At 47.0% G+C, this 12313-nt stretch overlaps 1 protein-coding gene across 13 annotated transcripts in view; it reads right to left on the bottom strand.

Annotated features, from left to right (window-relative positions):
* LOC120903553 (heterogeneous nuclear ribonucleoprotein L) overlaps window positions 1–12313 on the bottom strand; it is a 184035-nt gene that overhangs the window by 159348 nt on the left and 12374 nt on the right. The window contains exon 1 of one of the 13 annotated variants that reach the window (XM_040313052.1): window positions 1175–1721. The exons of the other annotated variants lie outside the window; for them this stretch is intronic. Coding sequence (XP_040168986.1) covers window positions 1175–1276 — 102 coding nt within the window. The 5' untranslated portion in view covers window positions 1277–1721. Of the gene's footprint in view, window positions 1–1174; window positions 1722–12313 lie in introns of those variants that run through there. 13 annotated transcript variants of the gene reach the window in all.

Below are 12313 nucleotides of genomic sequence, written 5' to 3' on the forward strand. Positions count from 1 at the left end.
AATCGACTCCCGTACACGGCACGACCATGTGCTCACTACTGCTCACTGCCCGAAATGGGAAATGCTTCAGAGCAGGCGCACCCCGGGGGGGGGACAAACAACAACGGGCGGACGGGGCGGCGCGCGACAAACAACGCGACAATCTTTGATGAAATCGCTTGACGCATCGCATCGCGTTCTTCTTTCACGCGTTTGTTTTAATTAGATTGATTATAAATTTAGACAACGCGCTCTCTCGCGCGCGCTCACATACAAATCAGGCCTGATCCCGGTCCCCGGCGTGATGTGTCTGCGCTGTGCGTGTGTGTGTTACGCAAGGTTTTGGGAACCGCAGGAGGAGAAAGGTTCGTCGCCAACAGCGCCACCCCATGCCCGGTGGTTGTTTGCGAGAGAAAGAGAGAACGACCGCCGCCGTGTACCGAACGACTCGTAACCGGGCATGAAGCTCAACGAGACGACGGACCATCGTCAACGAGACAACGCGTGTTGATGGAGATCAACTACATTGTTGGTGACTGGTGCTGGTGGTACTAACCGACAAACAAACATGCACATATCTACAAGCCGAATCATCATAACAAATCCAAACAGTCGTAGAGAACGGCATACATTGTAGTTGACACGCATTCTTTGGTCCGGGTTTATGCCACCGTCGCCATCGTCGCTACGCACCGTCTACAAGCCCACAAAACCCCATGTCCAAATGTGTAGCACACGTGCAGTACCAGTTTGTAGCGCATCATCTACGGTAGAGGAAGAGTTAGTTTGACAGTTGGAGAGGAACAATGGCAGAAGATGTCATCTATTAGGGGGGAATGATACAGACTGGAGATAATACCTTCGTGGGGAATGTTGTTGTTTTCCAACTCCCTGGTTCCAGCAGCCTCAACACAACCGCACAGCGTCGCGTTGGAAAAAGACTTTCAAGATATTGCACGTTGATAAGCGATTCTGTAAAACACTTACCTGTAATGAGAAACAAATGAAACAAAGAAAAACCATTAGCTTTAGTCAGTAAATGAGGGAGTCTGAGCAACAAAAGGATCGAAGATACAAACGAGAAACCACGTTTCCAACTAAACTTCATCAATCTTGCACACGTTATCTGGGAGCAGGAGTTGGGGAATCCAAAGTTCTGAACTAAAAACCGTACATTACAGCCTAATGCGCCTACCTGATGCAAAAGGGTTGCATCGCCACCACCACCACCACCGACCAGTCGAAAGTTCCATGGGCATACTTCACCCTGCGGTAGGCAGAAATCAGCTGTTTCCATCCCACTAATCTTGCCACGGGGTGAACTGTGCCTCCAAAAACCGAATCAACCGCAACCGCTAAGTCGGACAAACTGTACTGAATTAAAACCGACCGTGCTGCTTCCGGAGAGTGCTGGAGATGCCTTACATTCAACCACAGTAAAACACACAGCTTTGAAAAACCAGGAAACTTTGCAAGCACCTGAGCACCTATTTTTTGCGTGACGTTCGAAACGAAAAGCCTCCAATTAAGCTTCCTACAACTTAACTGACTGCCCCCGAGTGCGCTTCCCCTGGACAACGTGCAAAAGCGCCTAAAACTGTACACAAGGGTACACGAGGGACTCCTCCGCACGGTAATGGCCAAATTTTCAACCGAATAAAGACCAAGACAAACTACACAGACACAAGCACACACAGACAGAGACGTCTCTGTCACTGGGGACCCGTGTCGACTCGGATAAAGACTGCTGCCTACTGGGCGGTCCCCAGCAGCACGGGCGCGACAGTACGCGCAAACGGTAGAAAGTCCAGAGCTGACAGGCTACAAAGCAGAGGCTAAAGCATAAAGCAGTCGCCAAGGTAGTGCACCGGTGTAGTACGCGTACCGTGACGTTCCAGGCTTTTTTTCACCATGGAAGGAAGACAACAAACTGTCGAAATATCGATTTTCGCTTTTTAATTCTCCGCCGTTCCCGATTGCCTTCGCTGGGGAAGGACACAGAGGGACAGAGGGGGTAACTAATACGCTGTCGGGACACGGTGCAGGTTGACAGCCACGTGGTTGGGCGTTGCGCGCCTGGTTGGTGGACATCCTGTACACATGACAGGCGTATATACACCACCGGTAGGCATTGTTGGTTGTTACAACTTCCGTGCACTTGGGGAAAGGCAAATGAGAACTTCACACAAACGCTATGTCACCATTACACCGACACCAAGCCTAGAACTGCCGGGAAGGTGCTGCCTAGACTGGCTCTAGCCGATATGCCTCAATTTAATTAATTTTTATACTACCATCCGGTGATGGGCGCACATTTAGGCCCTGCATATTTCTCGCTCTACAGACCTCGAAGCGAATATCTTTTGCTCCTGCTGCCTGCTGGTGAATCTACTTGCGCCTTTCCAACGGGTTTTGCTGGAAGGTGGCGACTGCGGTGAATTTCCTGCTCTTCTGCCGAGGTCATCCGGTCATTGATTGGATAGCCTAACCGCGGCCAGAGATTCATTATTGCACAACCTACCCTGGCCGCCTCCTCGTTGTTCTTCGGCCTCGCAACGACAACAGACCCTGTGCCATCGCTATGTGGTTTTTCGAAAAAAAAAATAAAGCAGTGAAGGAAAGCAGAAGAGCACAAAAAAGCAAAGCATGGCGCGATTGGAATGGGCAACCAGCACGCAAACGTGAAAGGCGCGCGCGATACACACCAGCAGTAAGAGAGTCCAGTGGACGGAGGGAAGAAAAAACGGGAAGTGAAAATAAATCCTGGCCAAACTGGCACTAGATCATGGCTGCCACGACCGGTTTTTGTTCTCTTCTTGATGCCCCCGCCGTCGCCGTCTCTTGCTCCGAATGGCCCAAACCGGGTGCTCGCTCGGAACACTTCGGAGTTGGCTCGAATAGTTGGATGCCGCTTGTCTCTTTCATTCGCCGGGCTATTTGTTGACCGTTTCTACCCCGCTCCCCTATGCTGACTCTAGAGCGTAGAGGTTTTTCTTCTACCAACGCGGAATTCTTCACCCACAGCCAACCAGAAGAAGTTGGACCTCGGATCAGACAACCTCCCCGCCGGTTGCCTAACCCCAAGTACGGTTCGTGCACCAAGAGCATTGTGGTTTTCAAGCACAAACACAGAGAGAGAGAGGTTCTCGTGGGTCCGGCTCCGAGCTCACCGGCCCTCCTGCTGGGCAGATAACGCAGAACTTTCCACCTTTCCGCATATGTATACATTTACGCGCCAGCACTCGAAGAAACCTTGAATACAGTTGACAGTGCGCGGAGTAAGTCGACCTCCAACGCTGGATGCTGAATGCATGCGCCCAGATTCTTCCGGGATAAGCCCGTAGGAGGATGGCGCGAGTGGAGCTTTAATTGCGATTCATTGTTCCGGGGCTTTGGCTTATTGCGGAGCGGTGATTGGAGTTGGTAGAAGACACGCATAGAATGCCAGACACGGCATCGCGCCAGCAAAACGAAGCAATAAACATTTATAGACGGCATAAAAAGTGAAGAAGTCACAATAAATAATCAATATGGTTAAGATGCCCGACACAGGTACACACGGACGGTTTATGAATATTGTGACATTGTCGGAATACATTATGAACCTGAAGTCAATTGAGCAATTTGTGGGTTCTTAAACAAACTTCTTCAATTCAAACGGAAGAACTTCGCTTCATCCAACGCAACAGAGGATGTCTTGAATCAATGTACTTCTAGGCATGGATTTTGGAGTAATGATACTATTTCTGACTTCTTGGAACACAGCAAAGGGCCCACCGATACACTTTGTACGCATTAGCGAAAGTCTGTGAGGTAACAAACTAACACACACACAGCCCACGAAAACGACAACATCAAGATCAAACGGCAACGCTTTAGATCTCTCTCCCACAAGGTAACTCTACACCTCCACAAGGCAACTCCAACGTAGAAGCGTAGATGCGGAGAGACCGGTAGAACAACTCCACGCCCGCTGGGCTCACACAAAACCTGTCCAGTTTCCGTCCAGGGTCCGATCGAGCGGCACAGATAGCGAAACAAGAAATCGACCCCGAACACTCCCCCCTTGGTAGGAACCACAGGAAAGTGCACCAACTCAAATATGGTGCGTGTGGTCGGTCGTGCGCGCTACGCTACACCATCGACTGTATATGTTGATGTCCAAACCTTGGAATATGGTGTCAGAACCACGCACCAACCCGAGCACTCTGGAGCCGAGAAACCTCAAAACCCAAAACCAACCAACCAACCGACACACGCATTATACGTCAAAGGCATATGACACAGATTGACAACTCTAGTGCGGGTTATATAGGTTGCCCAAAAGCTACCGTAGTAGAGTCGTCATCGCCATCATGGCACGAGCTAATAAGAAAGCACGGCCGAGAATGCGGTCAGTAACGGGACGTCCATAAGCGATGATTGAGGGGAACTGAAACTGAAAGTTCTGCCCCGAGCCGTGCTGAGGCAACAAAACCGGGAACGTGGTGCACTAGCAAGTAGGGAGGACGTGTGCTGAATTTTAATTAATTGCCCAAGCGCCTGGTTATTGTTTTCGGTCAACCAATCTTGGTCTTGGAGCGATATTGAAGCAGCAGTCGGTTGGAAAGTTGCCTTCAGCCAAGGTTTCGGGTAGTCCGGTGGCGACGGAGCATTCTGGCCAAGTACGGGCGAGAATGTAAATGAGACACTTTAAAGTCGGACAATTTATTCTGGCTCTACATGATTTGTATGCCTGAGAGGTAGAACTAATCATTTTAAACACCGTTTTAGCTAGGTGACGATTGACCCAGATTCGGAGGACATTCTGTGTCTTCATTCTCGAGTTAATTCTTCTCAATAATAGTTACATTTCTTCCTAAATAAACAATCCTTCTTGAAAGATCGTTTAAAGCTTCAATATCCCAGCGCTCTCACATCGCTCACATCGTTCACAGCATTCATGAGTTGTTGCTTTAATATTTGGCATTTAAATTGCTCTGCCATATCAGACAGCATTCTGTTTCCCAGGGATTCTCTTCAAACGGTTATCTCCAGCCCAGTGGTCGTTTTAAAAGTTTCTCCTTCAAAAAGCTTTTCAGCAGCCCCTTCAACACACGAACAGCGCAGCACAACAGACAGAAATGTCATACGCGAAGGTACAGAACCAAACAAAAAAATACAAACTCCTTGTGGCCAAGCTACATATCCCATCCCATGTGAAATTCCACAATCACTAGATCGAAGTTGGGGTCGGGTGTAGAAAGGGAAAAGGGACAACGTGACGCTTTTTTTGTCTCATTGGAGATCTCCAGGGTAGCCATGGTGCGATGCCGCCATGCGAAGCATAAACTTTTTCGCTCATTGCACTTAACTTTCCGCTTGGGGAGGTTGTTTCGAGTCCGATACATTTTGCATATGCAAACGACGTGTGTGTGTGTGTGTGTGTTGAGTTCTGCTGTTTTTGTGTTGTCGCCTTCATGCCGTTCAATGTATTTTGCATTGGCATGAAGGTAGCCGGTCCCATCCGGACGACCTCGGATAAGGGGGATGAACATATTTAAAAAAAAAGAACGCTTTTGTTATTGCTTCTTAAGAATGATCCGTATTGAAAGTAGCAATGACGCTTTTCATAGAATATTTACCTTATATTACACATTGTGTCAAGCAATATTTTGATCTAATGTGGTCTAATTTTTATCCTCGGTTTGATCAAAACAAGGATTGACTTTTCTAGACCAACTTTCAACCACAAATATTCTCAAACCTTGCTACCTTGCTCGCATCCCATACAGACATACGGTAGATGTAGTAGAGCTTTATTTTTTTGCCCAAGCTCCTTTTTTCGGAACCTTTTTTATCCCCCTCCAGTCATGAAAGCATTAAAAACAAAGTTTCGGCCCTGTACTTCCGGCGCCAGGAGAGAAATTAAGCAGCAGCAGCAGCAGCAAAAAAAGGATACACTGACACAAAAAAACTCTTTCGCCTCACAATTGCTAACATAAAAAGCCGCATCCCTCCTTTTTTTGTTGGGTTCCCCACTAATGTCACTTTGATTAAAAAGTAGCGTCACAAAAGGTACATCCCCAACACACACACCCGGCGACACTCAATCCTTCCACACACACACACACACCACACGTTGACGGCAGCTGCGGTGGAAATGAAAATTGTCTAACTTAATTCTTCTCTCCCTGAGCATGCTGTGAGAGATGCTGGAAACGCCGAAGGTGAGCTGGATGAGGACAACCGGAACTGACATTTTTCTCGTTGGAGTTGTCGTCTTCACCTTCACCCTCTCGTGAAGTGCGATGGATGGAAGTAGTCATGTTGGTCACGCGGTTTTACCATGTGCCACACGAAACAAAAAAAGGTGGAACACCGCGGCTAAAAGAAACGCAAAGCATTCGTCATCCGCACGCGGCTTGCTGAAATTAAATAAAATTTCCTCCCATTCCGGGTGGGGCATCCCGAACCCCTTTATCTTTTAAATAACGCAGAGCAGAGTAAAGGAGCGCGCGCGCACGCACATAAAAACAAAAGCCCACAGCCCGGAGGGATGGTGTATACCGGGTGTGGAGTAAAAATTTCATTAGAATATCACCTCCGGCTTGAGATTCGAAAGGGAGACTTTAGCTAAAAACCGCCACAACCTGCGCGCGATAGAACTAGCAACAATTGGTAACACACACAGAGAAAAAAAGCATACTGGACGGACTCCAGGAAAAAGGCCAAAAGTTCGACAGCGAGTGCCGAGTTTTGGGACTAAATTAAATTTTTGATGCACTTCCGGATACACACCGGAACTCCTCTCCGAAAGCCGAGTGCGACATACGCGCGTCCGTGTACGATGAATATTCTGCGAGAGGAGGCATAGAGATAAGTGGTTCAAAACCACTGAGCGATCAAAAATTCCGTAATTCGGACACTAATTAGGGAGTTTAGACGTGTTTGGACAGAGTGTGATTTTAATGTGCGAAGAAAAGAAACATCATTAAATTTTTTAAAATAAAATAGCTGTACATCAAGTAGAAATCATCTCCTTTAACACAACGCGAAATTTAGAACAAAAAACTAAATTATAAATCAACTTAATACCAAAAAAACAACTCCATAAGCCAAATCATTTTACCCTATCAGTCTATTTTTACCGGCTTGTCGAATTAAGCAACAACAACAGCCCAATCCTCCCCATTTCTCGCAAACAACAAAACAGGCAAGAAGATTCATCTTCATCACGATGGCGGCGCGGCACGATCCGGCCACCAAAACTTTTCTCATTTATCCGGCGAGCGATGTAGCAGAAAATAAGCGAAACCGGGGTCGCGCTAAAACAAACCGAAAAGCTGCAGGAAGATGATGGAAACACGCTTTCAAAGTCGAAGATGAAATACACAAGGGAAAACGGGATTGATTATGCAACAGATATACCCCCGGTGGCTGGTTCCAAGGATAAAGAAGAATCGTACCTTTCGCAGCAGACAGGAAGCAAAGTGTAAAACTGTTGCCCATTTTTATGTGGCTGAGATATTTATTTTATTTCGTTAATACGAACACAAAGCGCCAGACGCCAACAAGCCACCGATTTAATGGGTTGTTGCAGCCAGTCCAAAGCCCACCCCAGTACCACCGCGATTATCAGCGAGACAGACAGTAGGGCCAAAAGTTCCAAAAATCAAAGCCAATCGCTCCGCGTCTGTGGTACAAATCAACCGAATGGTGCCGAAGCCCCCGGTGCTCGCTGCATAATGGAAAAGCGAATATTCGATGAGGCGAAAGGTTCTTGGCAAGAGTTTTTGCTCCTTTCATCGCGGAGTCTGCTGCCCTGGAAGTACGGTATCCAAAAGCAACAGGATTTGGATGTGATAACATGGCAGAGATATCTACAATGAATCCGTTCGGAAGTTGGCAAGGTTCCACCGTACTCAGTTCGCGCAGATTTTACCGGAATAATCAAGCCAGAGCGCACAAAATCAACCCACACCCAAAATCCTAGAGCTCAAACAATGTTCTTCTTGTTCAAAACTATCAACGAAATTGATGGCTTTTATGACACAAACGCACATAAAATTGAAATCATCACAAATATCAACATCTTTTAACACCTCTCATAATCTCTGAGCGCTGGAACCAGATGGACGACGAAGATGCACCGAAACAAACAGCAACAACTCATCCATCAGGTTGTTAACCCCGTTTGGCAAAGAGTTACTGGTTTTGGGGAGGGCGAGAGTTACGATTCCACCACACACCCCGGAGCCGATTAACATGTGCTTATTAATATAAAAAAGAACGCTTCCAATGCCCACCACATTCAACAGTGATGCCCCGCGAAAGTCCCGGCATGAGAAGCAGCAAAACAAAAAACAAACCTGTTCAAACGGCGTATCCCACACACCACACTACCATTCTCTCTCTCCCTAGATGTTGACAGACACCTCTCGTGGGGCTGAATAATTGCCCGAGACGACGCACTAATATATCAAACGCGACTCTCCAACCAAACACAAAACAAAAACGCCAGTGAAGAATAAGATCCAGTTTGTTCTTTTGGGCCAAAAACCGTCGTCCACTGCTTTTCAGTTTTTGAGCGCATCTTCGCCGGCAGCAGGCTTGAACAAGAGCAGTGTGTAACTCTTTCCCGCTTATCGCACCCTCAGAACGGACGATGGTAATCCCGCGCCAGATACACTTCACTCTGCCCGACCTGGCGGTGGTGTGCGAATTGCTTATCGAACGGAGGCCCTTGAGCGACACAGACCTTGTGTGGTGGTTGCTGTTGCTGTTGTTGAGCCGCAAACAAGATAAGCCGTCGTGGAAGTCGTCGTGGATGAGATATTGGAGCAGCGGACCAACTCTGTGCTGTCTCAAGTATCTTTCTGGAAGACGGGAAGTTTACACAGACTCGACGACGCACTTTGCGCGAACTTATCGCGGAGATAGTTCAGTCTGAATGTTCGATTAAATGAAATGATGGAACCAAGCAATTAGATACGTTTTGCAACAACCCAACAACGAAGCCTCCCCGAGTCTTCGAGAACTTCTCCTCTCACAGGGAAATAGCTCAACGTTTCCAAAAATCAAGACCTAGTGCCCCATCCGCCAAATGATTGAAGCGTTATCGGAGGACATAAATTAGTACCTCTCATTAGTACATTCCGATTTCGGACATCTTAGGTTTTTCCCCGCTCCGTGTTTGGAGTAGCCAAACAGGGAGGAATCTATTATCGTACACACACACACAACACTTTTGCCCATTACAACATGCCGCCACCACCCGGTTTTGGGTTAGGAAGCTAATTTTAGCCCCCAGCCAGCACCGAGTCACAACCGCTGATCGCTACCAATTGGTGTTGTGTGTTTGGCGTGTCGATACCACCACCTCGTGTGGTTTGTGCGCTCGCGGTTTGATCTGATGGTTCGGAAGATGCCGAAGGAAGACAAACATTGCTTTTAAAAGTTTACAACCCGTTTTTGTTTCGGAAAAAACACATTTCACAGAAATCATTGCTTCCGGAAAATGGTTCTTTCAGGAATAGTTCTATTTGCGACGATTTCAGAGAGCCTTGGGGGAATAATTTAAGTCAGTTACGGTGTTACTGATGCGCTCCTGAGGACTTCTGCCGTACGAATCTAGCACGAACGAACGATAATAGTACGTCCACAACAGAATGAAAAGACACAAACAACTGTTGAGGACTGTTTTTAGGCCAAAATGCTAAACTCTTACCCCATACCGATACATTCCGAAACACTGACTCAACAGCGTCAATTGGGGATGACTTCGAGTAGGCACAAATTTATGTGCACTCAGCTCACATTCACGTCCATTAGCCGTACGGAATACGGCGCAGGATAGCGTGGAGCATTAGGATGGACGTAACGGAACTGCCGTTCGATGGCAGAAATCTTTTCCCAATAAATTAGTCTTAGTGGTGCGTTTTGTGTATCATAACATATTTATAGACAATGAGTCAAACAATATATTTCATTCACCTTCTGGCTGGTACGCAGACGCAGACCCACCACAAGTAGCTTACCTCGAGCGTCTAATTTATGGAGTTCCAAAATCGGGAAGCTCTACTTATGGAATGTCCAGCTGTTGGGCAATAAGTTGGACCATAGTATTTCTTAGACACTTATAGACTATTTTGTAACAGTTTGAACTACACCTAAACCATTCCAAATCCTAATAATATTACCTTTATCATAATCTTTAACACACTGTGCTGCTCTTCTCCAAAACCAAGGCCACTCTCCACAACTCCCACCCAGTGTTGTTGCGGTAGGATTTTGGGCATTTTTCCACACCGAAAGAGGATTGTCCATTTTGGGCTCGACGCAAGAGGCGCCAAGCCAGCATCATCTAATCTAACCGTCATTCTCTACCAATTGCCTTTTATTGGAGGCATCTGTCCAGCTCAAAACAGCCCCAAACGAGTCACAGCCACCAACACAAAGCAGGCAGATCAGGGAGACACCCAACACATCCAACGACGACGACGACGACAACGAGCAAGAAATTCAAACCATATTTACCACAAATTCCTCGCCTCGCGCCTCTTCGTCTCATTCTCATTCCAACGTGCTCCAATATTGCTACACCAATCGAATATCCATTTTTGGAGCGACCCAAAACGTGTCAGCAATTTCCTCACTAACCGACCACAAACGACCGGGGTGGGGTCTTCAATTCTTATCGTCTCCAACGCCTTCACTCCCGCCACCCGATCTTCAATATCTGGGGCTTCGCATTCGATTTTGCTTCCCGTACCGTTTTGTTTTGCGTTCGTGTCCATTTAAAAACAAATAACTACAGACGACCATTTCCCTGTCGTTCATAATCTTACATCGGTAAAAGATGAAATTACGTTCCCATCGATAGCATCCCCTTTTCATTGCCGTTACGTACGTTACGAGCAGCTCAAAAATCGATCATTGAAATATGAATGCACTCGAGATGGCAGCGTTCGCGTCGATGAGTGCCTTCTTCATTCCTCGGCCGGCTTGATTGTCATCAAACTACTTGAGTCGCATCATCCACCGGCACACAACATACATACATACGCCATTGTCTCGCGTCTACGGGGTAAGGTTTAATTCACTGTAAGCTGGCCGCACCGTGATGGGATGATGAAAGAGTTATGTGTGCACACGGCGACGAGCCCGTTGAAGTGATCAACACGAACGAGTAAACGCGTGCAACGCAGACTGTAAGAGCCCCGAGTTCCATTGGTACCGGATGGTTCAAGAGCCACGGTCTATAGAATGCTCTACTCAGCGCTTATCTCGTGCCTTTCTACACACCTCTCCCGCAACGCTTTTGGTGCCCATATCCGATGTGATCCTTGCAACGGAAAACCATTGTCATTAGCTCGAAACGTCACGCTTCGGGGGAAACGGAACGTAAACGGTCTATCTCTCTCGTCCGGACCGACGTCACAAACGCTGTGACACGCTGTGTTGTGTGTGCGACTCACTCCACATGACATTGCACATTTTTGGCCAGCAGAAGCACACAGACAGCAAAGGGCAGCACACACAACCTACCATCTTCATCAGCGCAGCGGAGCGTGCGACCGAATTGCAAGGTTCTGCCTCCCGTCGATTGTGTGGCTGCGCTGTGGTGACACCAAGGGCGAAATCTAATACGATACACTCGGCGGCCATCCCTTCCTCCCCATCCCGTGTGTGTGTCCGTGTCACATACGCTCTTTTGACGCGATATGACAATAGAGACCTTTTCTAGCCAAATTTGCCCAGGGTTACGCGCACGCAAGAAGCCGAACCGCCGAACAAAACCGCCAGCCGGTTCGTGGTGACGCTAGGCAATGTGCTGGCCAAGTGCGCCGTTCGTCTCACGGTTGCATCTTGGTGTATGGATAGACTGTTAGGTTGGTCTGAGAGTTTCAGCAGCTTCTTGTTCGGGCAAAATGGACCTTAGATACGTTTTTAGACATGAGATTCTAAGGCTCAAAATGCAAATCTGATTTTGAAGCAATCTATCAATAACCAAAATTCTATTATCATTGATTTTTGTAAAGAAGAATTCTTCATATAAACCTAATCTTATCATGTATTGTTAACTGATATGTTGAACACAAGGCATTGTCTGTAGTCCAAGTTGTTGGAGATGTCGACGTTCACATCTTGTACGAAATATTTGACAATTTCAAAGAATTGATGTTTAAAAAAACAAAGTTTGGATGGTGATATACATCAAATATCGAACCAGAAGATCCTTCTATTACTTCTGAACAATATTTGTTTCGTGTTCAAATTGTTCAAAATTGTCAAACTGCTGTCTGGTTCCGTTCCGTTGCTTAGGTCCTAAGACATCAAAAGATCATCTGTT

This window comes from Anopheles arabiensis, chromosome 3 (genome assembly GCF_016920715.1).
Source record: "Anopheles arabiensis isolate DONGOLA chromosome 3, AaraD3, whole genome shotgun sequence".
Lineage (NCBI taxonomy): Eukaryota > Metazoa > Arthropoda > Insecta > Diptera > Culicidae > Anopheles > Anopheles arabiensis.